General features: G+C 30.9%; 1 protein-coding gene across 1 annotated transcript; it reads right to left on the reverse strand.

Moving 5' to 3' along the window:
- Positions 1 to 2309: 2309 nt before the first annotated feature.
- TPR12 (Tetratricopeptide repeat (TPR)-like superfamily protein) lies at positions 2310 to 6527 on the reverse strand. The gene is made up of 7 exons (XM_068625273.2): positions 4891 to 6527; positions 4548 to 4740; positions 4171 to 4343; positions 3433 to 3766; positions 3135 to 3339; positions 2947 to 3047; positions 2310 to 2703 (listed from the first exon to the last, which is right to left on the reverse strand). The coding sequence occupies exons 1-7, from the start codon at positions 5802 to 5804 to the stop codon at positions 2551 to 2553; spliced, it is 2073 nt and encodes a 690-aa protein (XP_068481374.2). The 5' UTR covers positions 5805 to 6527; the 3' UTR covers positions 2310 to 2550.
- Between the last annotated feature and the right edge of the window lie 6572 nt (positions 6528 to 13099).

The raw sequence follows: 13099 nt of genomic DNA on the forward strand, positions 1-13099 counted from the left end.
TTTTTTATTTAGGAGATAAAAATGGAGAGGTTGTCAGGCACCAAGATCGGTGTTTTGATATCATATAAGAAAATGATGAATAGAATAATTGTAGGAAGAAGAGGATGTGTATGAAGTTTCTACAATAATTACATATAATTTAATAATTATTATTTTCTTAATATTTTTCTCCTTCTTCTCCTCCATATAAATTACATATCATTTCAATTTAGACTTTTTTTTTAAATTCAATGCTATCTCTCTTTTACGTTAAATCAAACCCATGACAAGATTTTTTTAGAGAATTAAATGAACATTTTAAAAATATAAAAATGAAAAAGTTCATTCGTACTTTCTCTGCTCTCTTTTTATATAATTTATTGTCAGTTCTCTCTAGTAGTAGTGTAGTCTCTTTTTTAGTTAAGGTTAGTTTCTGTTATTATTTTTTATTAAAAAAATAATTAATTATTATATTAATTAAATTAGATGCTAAAATTAAAAAAATTATTAATATTTAAATTAATTTTTAAATTGATATCTAATTATATTTATTAAATTAGATATTAATTTAAAAATTATTTATCAATAATATAAATTAATTTAAATTTATAATTTTTAAAATAAAATTTAATTTAATCAATATAACAATTATTTTTTTTATAAAATTTATTTTTATTTAATAATTTTCGTATTTTTTTTTGAGTAATTATCATATCAGTTATTAATTATACTATATGTAATTTTCTCGTGATATTGAAGTAATTGTAATCTATCATTTTAAAATGTCTATCACAAATTATGGGTAGCGGGAACACAGGCACGTCAGTGACTGTGTATCCGCATTTTTTATTTCTGTAGTATTTTTTTTATTTTTCAAAAACAATTTCTCTTAATAACATTAAAATGAGAAGTTAAAGAGTAGTGGAGAGAGTGGGAAGTAGATACTATATAGGAGAGAGAAAGTGGGAAGTAGGATAGGTGGGTTATGTGTAGTGGAGAATCATAAAATCGGTTTCTTAAATCAATTTTAATAAAAAAAAATATCAGTTTAAATTAGAAAAGTAACGTATCAAATCTTCACTCTCCTGCTAAAGTGGTCCACAAAATAATCAATCTCTTCATTTTCTCCACTCTCCCAGTTAAATAATAACAAATAAAATAAATTTTAAAATTATTTTATTAATTTTTGAAATTATAAAATGTTCAAATAACCAAAATGGAAAAAAAAATGACACAAAATAGAAAAACAAATTAAGAACAATTAAGAGGGCAATCCTTTATGTATAAGTATAGATGATAGTCCAATGATATTCCACTAACTGTCCCACATTCGGAACTGATCATAAATAAATAATAAAGTAAAATGAATTTAACTTTTTTACATGAAAATAAAAAAGTGTTAACCATTAGTAAGCGAAAGTTCCACACAGGAGGCCTTAATTAGAATAATGAAGGTTTGATATGATATGAGAATGGGTTAACTATCCGCGGCGCAATCTGCGACCACACTTTTCACTCATCTTTTTCGTATGTCCCACACTCATCATTTTACTTTCACTCTCCTCTATTTTTCTCCTACATTTCTCACTCAACTTTCTTAACGATCAAGGTTTGGGTGTACAAACAAACTTCTGAATTTGGATTCAAGTTTCCTGTAAAATTACTCTAACTTCAAATTTATTTCACTTAAAACTGAGTGTATAAAAATAGTTTACAAGTGAGTCTAATAGGCTGTCCACAAATTTCACAAATCCCTTCCCACTTGCTTCCTATCCTTTTAAACTTTAGGTTTAATCGTAAACAGATCCTCCTTTCACTTATTCCAAAATAGATTTGAACTTTGGCCCATAGTACATTTATCGATACGCAAAAAAACTAGCTTTTGACCGCTTCAACAGTAAATTTTATGTACTACACACATTTTCTATTTTGGTTCAGACGTAGCTTCCATTACTTACACAATGGGCTACTAATGCCTCCATAAGCATGCTCTGGGTGGGACCCTCAATTCATCAGTGAGTTACGCTCAATTAACACCTATAAATTAAAATATGAAATTTCATATTTATTCAAAATATATTTTAATTTGAAGTTAAAATTATTTTGAATAATAATACTAGATTGGATTAATTTTTTTTATGTTTTAGCTCCGAAACTACTAACCGTTTTGAAGTTTGAAAAGAATTTATTCAAACATATATATTGTACAACAAGTATAATAGTATATGCTACAAGTTTGCATATAATAAAATGTACAACAATCGTGTTCCTTTTACTATATTGCTCATAACTTCATTGCAACCTAAATAATCACTCATGTAAAGAATAAATAACTCAAACGAAAAAAACTGTTTAGGTTTCCCAAACCAATATACACCGAATATGAAGAATTAAAAGACTGCTCAGACATTCATCAAAGTATTAAAAAAATCAATTTCTAACACAAAGAATTGCTCCTATACACTTTTCTACAGGCTGTAAGCAAGGTGACCAAATTTATGAAGCAGGTATGATAAGCTAATTCAGCTTGATTTATTCAGAGCTGATTCATTTGAAGAAGTGTGATTATCTTCAACTGCTATATAATTTAACTAATTTTTCTAACAACTCGTGGTTGTTGCCTGGAATTTCTTTAACCCTTGATCCATTCTTGTATATTTTAAAGGCTGGGATGCAGTTCACACCTTCTGATTTTGCCAAGTAGGGGTGGTCTTCAATCTCCACCTGAAAATGTAAATCAATTATAAGTATGAGACAATGTAATTCTTTTTTCAATTCACCATATAGGCATTTGGTTTTGTAAAACTTTGTTTTGCTCCTACATAAAGATGCTATGCTGTTTTCTCACATGCTTGTCCATGTTAATACCACCCTAACAGTCCTTTAGAGAGTTCAAGAATTTCTATTTCAATCTTTCAGTGAACAATACCACAAACTGCAAGGCCTAGAGCATTCAAAATTACCAACCTTAAGAAAATTAACCGATGGAAATCTCTTGCAGGTTTGCTCCAACACCAACAATACTTGTTTGTGGGTTGCCTTGTTGCAAAAGAGCACCACAGACATCCCTGTTCAAATTTTCCACATCTGATCAGAATTTGTTATTTGTAAGGCCAAATACAATTACATAAAAGACGCAGTCAAAAGTGACTTACCAGGTGATGTTACGTAGTGTCTGAACCGGTCATTGGTTGAGATGAAAAACAAATTTGAACCAAATTTCAAGTCCTTAATATCTTCTCCACGCAGCATCTTGAGCTGAAGCTGAGTCTCAAACAGAGCTCTGGCCACCTCCTCATCCCCTGGCTTTTCTCTTAATAGCATTTCATAGTCTTGAATCGCAGCTTCCCATCGCTCCAACTATTATATGTCCAAAAAAATAATTATTAACTGAAAACAAGTATAATAGTATATGCTACAAACAAGTTAGTATTGAAGTAGATATTAAAGCACCTTGGCATTACAATCTGCCCTTCTCAACCTTGCCTTGCTATAACTAGGCTGAACTATAAGTGCTACGTTGCAATCTTCAATTGCTTTCTCAAATTGACCTAGCTTAGAACGACATGCTGCCCTATTGCATAGAAGAACTGAGTTGTATGGATCATGCTCTAGTCCTTCATTGTATACAGCGCATGCTTCCGTCAATTTTGATGCCTTGAAGAGTAAGTTACCACTCATTCTGGCTGATGTCACTGCTCTGGCTTTCCTCACCACTGCATTCACCTCAAAGTTACTTGGATCTAGTTTAGCTGCTTGCTGAGATGTCCTTACAGCATCCTCAAACCTGTCGGCACACAAAGAACCAATATAACTTAGGGTCATTTACTCATTACTAGTTAGACTCAATATATTACGTATTATCATTCAATACAAACAACTAATAGCAGGGAGAAATAACGATTTTCTCTGACCTTTTGGCATCTAACATATAATATTTGTTCAAGTGAGATTGGACTATAAACACAAAGTACCAACTATATAGTCACCGTTATCACACAAACTTTATAAAATAAATTAAAAAAATGGAAAACCCAATTGTTGGCACTTCTCACTATTTAGCCTGCTTTTAGATGTTCATAGGTCCCTTATTTTTTAAAATTAGCATGTTTGCTTACATATCATGTAAAATACAGAAATCATGATTGAATAATAAGATAATCGTCATCAAAATAAAACACTTCCACCAACCTGCCGGCTGCCAAGTAAATTTGCGCAGCTATCATCATGAGGTAAGCACTACGAGCTGGGCCGAATATTTTCTTACAACTATCAAGGTCAAATTTTGGCATTTTCTCGTAGGTAGCGTATGCCTCTTGATGTCTTAGGAGCTTCAGCAAGGCTTCAGTTTGTAAACAATAGACCTGATATGCATAGTCATTTTTCAATCAGCATAAGGCATACCACAGCCGTTTATTCATCAATCAATCACTATAGAACCTTTTATGTTAAAACAAAGTGGAAAACATTACATGAAATTCGAAATCAAGGGTAAGAAAACGTTGTTGTACAAAATGTTTAGGCGTTGGAAAGAAACCTAAAAAAAATGTGAAACCAAGGAAACTAACCTGTGGAGCTGAATCAGCACCTAAAGATACTGCAGCCTGTGTTTCCTTTAATATAGCTTTCCAGTCTTTGGCTTTCCGAGCTTCAGTGCATTTGGTAAGGTGATTTTGAAGAGCCTGCGCTTGTAAAGTGAGAACGGAATCAACACATGGGCTTGTTTCATTGCAATTCAGTGCCTTTTCTGCTTCTCCCAGTCTGCAATCAAATTATCAATTCTGTAAGGAAAAGTAATAAATAATAAAACAAACACCACGGCATCTAGAGTTTCTTTTTGTTTACATTAGTCCATGGAAAATTGAATGAAGCATATTACCAACACCATCATCATTATTATCTTTTGAGTACCTGAAATAAATTGTTGCCAAACGGTCGTGGGCTCTGCCATAAGAAGGCTCCAATCTGATAGCTTCCTCGCACTCGACAATTGCCTGCAGAAACCTTCCCAACCCCATCAAAGCTGCGCTCTTATTGCAATGATAGGTTGCCTTATTGGAGTCAAGAGCAATGGCTCTGTCATACAAAACCAAAGCCTCTTCAAATCTTCCTAGCTTGTAGGCTTCATTCCCCATCGACTTCATCTCCTCCGGGTCCGCTCTGCTGTTCCTTGGACTTCGAAATTGCGCAAGCTCATTGCTGTTCTTCCTCATGATATTCCCCATCACGCCTTTGTTGCCGTTACTACTGTAAGCAGAGGAACCGGACATGAAGTTCGACTCCTTGCTCTTGGTAACACTAGTTCGGGGGCTGCTATTCACAAGCAAATTCCCAGTTATTGGTAACACAAATTCTTTGGCTGGGGATTTGGTCTCGTTGTTCTGATGATGACTAGCACTTGTACTTATCCTAGCAAGTTCCAGAGAATTACCAGAGTTCTCTTTCTGTTGCTTACTCTCGTCATTTGGGTCATGGGCTTGTCGAATTGAGGTTCTTGCAGCGTCTGAGGGTCTCTCATTTGGAGTGTTTCGGTATGCAGAAGGTGCACGGTGACTAGAGCTACTCTTTCTCGCAGGATTCTGCTCCCCCTTCAGTGTAGGATTGATTCCAATGGCGCTATCCCGTGGAACCTTTGGTTCATGGTTTAGAGGGGATTTGAGCTCGTTTTTAGCCTGCTCTCTCTGTTGTGCAGTGTTGCAAGCCTTCATGGGTAGTGAATGAACAGAGGATTTTCTTGGCCTGTTATTGGTTTTGAGGTGGAAAATTTTCCCCACCAAACCGCAACCCACATCAAAGTCCACCCTGTCCTTGGTTTTCCCTTCCATGCTTGAAGATGATTCTGAATAGAGCAAATACGAGTTTCACAGAAAGAAGTGAACGTATGCAAAGAAGCTGAGAGAAATTTGAGAAAGGTTATGAAAATGAAACAATCAAGTAGTGGCTTGCTTGAATACGATGGAGTTTATGTAAGACGTGTCGTTTGCGGGTGGATATATATAAAGGTGTAGAAGCCTTCAAGAGTGGCTTCCAAGAAACCTACTTGAGCTCTTTTTGAGTCTTTGGAGAAACAATGCCAAGTGTTGTCGATTCAAAAGAATAGTAACTCACGCATGAATTTGTATCATTACAATCTTCTTCATGCTTTCTTCAATTGCTATAAAAAAATATAAACCCACAAATTTTAGCTTAGATCTCCTGTTCTTAACAGGATATGATCCTGCCACAAAAATAGCCAAATATAATTTTTAACCATAAAAAAGTACACCTCGTGATTAATTATCGTGGCTTCTACGCCCCAAAATTGTGAATTAAAGAGGGTTCTTTTAACAAGTTCATAAAACATATGGAAAGAAATTAAAAAAAAAAACAATGTTGAGATTTATCAGTGTAGAATGTTTGATGTAGCATTTGAGTTACAAATTTACATCTAGGGATGGATGAAAAATAATTTGAGAAATTTTAGCATTCCCTCAAACTTTTAGCACAAGCTTCTGAAGAGAATTAAAAAAGAAAATGTGCGGAGAGGAAAAGAGAGCTTAAAAATTTACAGCTCACGGTATTGCAATCCGCGGGATTTAAATGGTATGGTTGGTCCATAATTACTGGCCTATTTTAACACAAAGCAGTAACTTTTAATGACCACGTAAGTATATGTGTGTGATGTCACAAATGCAGAAAACTATTATTGTATTTTGTAGAGTTAATTTGACTTCCATTGTCTGTTAGAATCAATTGGTTAAAATGTACCCTCAATCCATCTCAAGGGCCCACCCTAAATTGATTTAATTCTAATTTAAGAGCAAAACTTTATTGGATCATAATAATTGAGTCTAATACCGCTATCATTAGGACCAAATAGAAGTAAACACATTTGACGTTTTATATTAGGATCCATAGAAATATATAATTAATCGTCTTATCAAGTACCGGTAGCACCTTATTTTCTTTCCACCTTCTCTCATATAAAAACAAATACCTAGTATTTCCTGCGTCTATTGTAACTAATCTGGATAAATAAATTATTTATTGTTATGAAACAAATCAAAATTTAATATAACTATGAAAATAAAATCAAAACTTACGGTTTAGAGGAAAAAATAAAAATTGATATAAAATGAAACTATAAAAAAATAGATAATAGCGGAACCATTTGCCATAAAAAAACAAAGAATCGAGAAAATGATTGAACGATATGTAACAAGTTTTACATTTAAGTACCCCATCTCGCCTTTTTGGATTATATATTATAAATTTTGGAAGTTAAATTTCTTTTTAATAATTAAGATATTGACACGTCGGTTTTCAATTAAAAAAAAGTGAGTGCAAATAATCTAATACAATGTCTTGGATCGGTTAATGTTTGAAATAAACGGTAATGCATCAAAACTTAATAGAATTATAGTATAGATAGGTTTATTCAATTCAATATTCTTCTAACAAATTCAATTATAATCATGTTTAAAAAAAATTCATGTCTTGTATTAAAAGAATGTTAATTATAAAAATAAATGAAAATGAGTTCTATCGTTGAAATTAAAATAAATAAGAATAATGAATTAGAAAATAGATTCATTCTCGAGTTCATTTATTTTTAAATTATTCATTAATTATCATATAATTATCATTCATTAAATGTTAATCAAATTTAATTAATAAAATAAATATCAACAAATTCATTTAATTAATACCTCACTCGTCTTCAAGTATCTATTCATGAGATTTGTAGTCTTTTACATCTTTTACATCTTGAATTAAGAAAAAAATACATTTTTTATAATAAAGAAAAATAAACAAGAATTCTAATTAAATAACATAATTGAATTATCAACGGGTGTTCAAAAAATAATTCAAATAACAAAAATTATAATTAAAAAAAAAATCATAACGTTTAGCATAAATGGTTACAGAAATTTAAGAACAAAATTAAATTGAGCAAAACCTTATAATTTAACGTGAAATTACAAGAGAATCAACTAAAAAAAAGTTTAATCTTTCATGTGGATGACAAAAGGAAGATTACAAGAAAAGAAAGTAGAAAACTAAGAAAAACATTCAAGCTATGATAAAATGTCTCTAAGAAATGCCCTTCTCCTCTTTATGTATCCATTTGTAAATTTTTTTTCTTTATAATTTTCATATTGTGATTAAGTTTCAAATATTGTTTTTAATATACTTTTTATCAGATTTTCTTTGTGTGAATTTGTTTCCAATATTTTTTTTTTGATATTGTAGATTTGATTCTTCAATTTATTTCTCAAAATTTTACTTTTAGGTTTCATGATCTTTTAGTCTACCATGTCGATGGCAAGAATACTTTCTCATAAGATAAGATTGTCTATTGTGTCAAGAATTAGACCATTTGCTTATGAAAAATTTGAGATTAATCAATAATTACATTTAAAATTCAAATAAATCTGATTAAGTAAATTCCAATAAAATTATTCATAGTTATAGGCCAAAAAGACTAAAATTAAATGCTCTGAGTGTGAGTAGAAATCTGTTAATAATATATATATATATATATATATATATATATATAATCCAAAAAAATTAATAAGAAAACTGTTGAAAGTCCTTAAAATTGCTGTGGTTTAAGTAGTTTGTTAGTTACTCTCATTGAAGTGGAACCATAATAAAAAACGATGGAGGAGATGGCTCTTCTTTGTTTTAAAATTGAATAAATTAATTTTAAATTATTAAACACGATTGATAAATGTACTTAAACTATTTTCAAACATAAATTTGCATCTAAACACTTTTATTAAAAATTGAATGAATTAATTAATTTTCTGACTATTGAGACAGTCTTAGGCGCCTTACTAGAATTGAAAATTTAGATTAGCTTTATCGAAACTTTTATCTCTTCCCCTGGATCACAAGTTTCGAATCCTAAAACATCCACTGTTTCAATTATGTTTTGTAAAATAATAGTAGTGAAATAAATAGTAGTGTTGTGGTTTCCTTTTAGTTATTCGAGAACCATGCTGATGTTTAAAAATCACTAATGATTAAGGATTTGTCCTAACGCTGAAATAGAAAGAACCTTACTTTAATAACCATATTAAAAGAATCGCATGTCTGTCCCATAAAAAATTATATCTATTATGGTTTTTAATGTACTGAATGCGTGTTTGGTTCAAAGTTGTGAAACAATTTATCCATAACAAACTAAAACTATCATAAACAACTACTAAAATGTTCATGTGACTTCAATATAAAAACTGACGACATCAATCTAAATACACGAATAATTTAAAGGAAGAATAATCAGTTGTGTCTCCACATGTGTTTTTTTAAACAATGATCTCATAACTATTTTTTTTAACACTTAACTGATCACCTTCTATGAAATATCTTTTCTCAGCATTTTCATATTCAAGATTCGAATTTAAAAATATTTGGGTCATAAATAGAATATAAGGTTATTACTTACATTTTATAAGATCTCTCTGAAATTTAACACCAAAATGTTTTAAATAAGACTCTAAGTTATAAGAATTATTATTTTGTTTAGAAATATATATTTATGTAAAAAATAAAACAAAATATTAATTAGAGTATTAGAGATCATCTTCAAAAGTACAAAATTGAATGTTTAATCGATAATCTCTATTTAATTCTCTATTAAATTGATTAAAATAAATTAAACTGGTAGAGAAAACTTATGTGTGGTCTACGTTTGGTAGGTATATTTATATACACTGACTTTGAAACAGTCACAGTGTAGATGCTGGTAGCTATGAAACTTAAATTTGAAGCATGAAAAACTTGGGTGTAAACTATTACACAATTGTGTGCATTTGACATACCTTTGTGTTTTTTTTTTCTCTGGTTAGAAGACATATATAATCATGTGTTATATATACTAATAGACGAAATTAAAAATACGTTTACGTGTAAGTTGGGGGACAAACCTTTTTGACCACAAATAAAGCATTGAAAAGCAAATATAAGATTCTCGTAATCACGGAAAACAATTAATTTGTTAGCATACTAAAGTGAGTCTTTTCAATTGTTGTGAAAAAAATAGCATCGCCATCCATTTGAAAATGTGGGTTAGTTGTGGGTAGAATATATATTGAATTGATATAATGGACACGTTGGCGAAACCATCAAATATGATTGCACATTTGTATCTTTCCTCGGAGGGTAAGAATCGATGAGAAACTTTGTTATAATAGCTGGTAACAACTTCCCCTATTGAAAAGAAAAGAAAAGAAAAGGGTCTAGGTTTGGTAACATCGCTGAATATGATGGCTGTTTTGATTTGTTGCCAAGGCACAACTACAGAGCCCTTTCCCAAATTCAACTTTTACACACATTCATTCATTCTTGTTTAATCTATTGCATAATAACTTTTCTTTTTCTTTCCATTGAATTTGGCAAGCAACAAATAAATTTTGTTTGGCCTCAAGACCCCACCAAAATATATAGGAGGAAGAGGGTCTGAAGTTGCATCCACATAAACTATTTTGGTTACTTTTGCTCCTAACTATTCCATTTTGGTGGTTGGTGAGGATTCTTGTTGCCTATTGATTTTGTGCGAGATTTAGGCGCGGAGGAGTTCATTCGTTTTCATTAGTTAGAAAGTGTTTGGGGCCATCCAATTACAGACAATTCAGATCTTATCTGAAGCAATTTGTCATACAGTTTACCCACATCCTGTCTCGTTTACTGTTCGTCGGTGCCGGCTTCTAAATGCTTGGCACCACCCCGCACCAGACGGCACGCCATATAATTCAACATTCTACATGCACTATAGCTAAATTCCAACCGTGCATTATTTTTTAGGTTCACCAAATTTCAGACTGTAATCATTGTAAGGGCTTCAAAACACTAAATTATGGCATGTTGAATTAGACTAGAAAGGAACTACAACTGCACCCAACTACACCAATTCAGATGGACATTCCTCTCAATTTTCTAAAATTACAATAAAATATATGAAAATTTTAAATAAACTCGTATGTTAACATAAAAAGGTATAATTATGCAAAAGATGTAGCAAATTTGTTGTTTATTACTTAATTTGATATATTGAACACGTACGTTCTAACTTTTATATATTGACTACGTATGTATGGGGAGCGATTTGGGTTGGTGTTGTGAATAGAATTTGAAGACATAGGAACTTAGTGACCTTTGATAGGAATAGGGGTTTGGTTGTTCCTTATTTAAGTTGGAAGGTGTTCCTTGGTTGGAGGTGATAAGGCGCTAACTCTTTATGTATAAGGATTGGACCACCCCGAAGTGGTTTCCATTTATTTATATTTTATTACTGATAAAAAAAGTATTCTAACTTTTATGATTAAAAAGACGAGATACTTTTTTTTAAAAAAACAAGATATTTCCATAATCGTTATGCATCAAACTAATGTTTTGCATGAAGAGATGCTCGATTTTATCTTTTTCAATAATTGGTTAAAAAAGGATAAAATATATATATGAATAATACCTAAAATAAAGCGATATTTAAGAGTATTGTTTTTAAGTTTTATTCATTAATAAAAGGTGCCGGAATCTGTTACTCATTTATCACGCGGCTTGAATTTAATTATTGGTTGACACCATTGATGTAAAGATGAAAGTCAGAATTGAATGCTAGAAGAGCTCATATATGCTTTTCAGAATCTTATTTCTCAGTTAGTTCTTCTGCTGTTAGGGTAAAAAATATGGAAACACGACGAGACAAACTGATTTTCTCTGATTCAGTGAAGTGGAAAGATGAAGTACACGTATCCCAACAAGGATCACGTGTGCATACACTTCAACACAGCATGTAGTCAAAGTTCTACAACGATCAGATATACATGTTCTTCTTCAAGATTTTGTCATTTGTTTAAAGGAAAATGAAGGTACATGCTATAAAGTTTATAGTATCAGTGTTGAAATTATAAATAGAGAGGAGAAACAATGTGTAGCCATAGGGCATATACGACGATGATACGCAAAAAGAAAACGAGAAATTTGTGGATAATTTAGGTTGTTCCTTGTTGTAACCTAACATAGACGGTAAGCAACAAAACGACACAGGAATATTGCAGTGTCGTCGGTGGGCATGATAATAATTGTGGTGGGTCTGTTTGTGAAAAAAAAGAGGTGTGGGGTAGGAGAAGGATGGGGGAGGAAAAGACACGAGTGATTAGAATATTTGAAGGTGAAGGTTTTGTAGCCATTTGTTTACTCTCTCATACACAGTCATTGAACCAATCAACTCACTTAATGCCTTTCCCAACTCCTTCTAAACCTCTTAATTCTTCCTCCTATCTCTTTCTATAAATTAATTCCAATGACGTGTCAAACACCAAAACCCTATTAAATAGAGAGTTAGAAGGTATTATCACAAATTAAAACTCTGAATTGCAATATAATCATAAAAATTTCTGAGCCATCTTTTCTCTCCTTTGCATTATCATAGAATTACAAATAAAATAATGCTCGTGTCAGTATTCACTGTACTAAATAATTAATCAAGACCTGACTCATCAAGACGTCACTGTGTCTCCATTAATAATCACTATTAGTTAGAAAACTCCTTATTATGTATGTTTATGGTAAATAGATATGTTAACGTTGTGGCACTTTTGGGTTTATTTTGTGGACTAGCTAGATAGCAAATATTATAATCATGTGTGTTACTAATTAAATGTTAAATTACATAATTACATTTAGGAACTACAACTTAATTTATAAATTTTTAATAATAAATTTAAAATTAATTTGAGGTTTTCAAAATTAAATACAATGAAATAAGAATAGATCTTTTTTTTCTCAAACCAATCCATTCTTTTAGGGTGTGGTTGGATTAGGGAGGGATTTGAGGGAGAGGATTTAGAATGATTTGAGAGTAAAGTGAGGTTGTTTGGATTGGGGTATATTAGAGTAGATTTGTGAGAAAAGTTTATTGAAGTTTGTAATGGATGTGATATTGGGAAAGATTATTTTAATTTTTTAAAATGTATAAAATATAAGTTTACAAATTTAATAAATAATAATTTTAAAAAAAAATTATTAAAGAATTTATTATAAAAGAATTTTAAAATATATATTAGAATTAAAATAATTTAAAATAAAAAATTAATATTAAATTAAATAAAAATATACATTAATAATTAAAATT

The sequence above is a fragment of the Phaseolus vulgaris genome, chromosome 9 (genome assembly GCF_051622355.1).
Source record: "Phaseolus vulgaris cultivar YP4 chromosome 9, ASM5162235v1, whole genome shotgun sequence".
In the NCBI taxonomy this organism is placed as follows: Eukaryota; Viridiplantae; Streptophyta; class Magnoliopsida; order Fabales; family Fabaceae; genus Phaseolus; species Phaseolus vulgaris.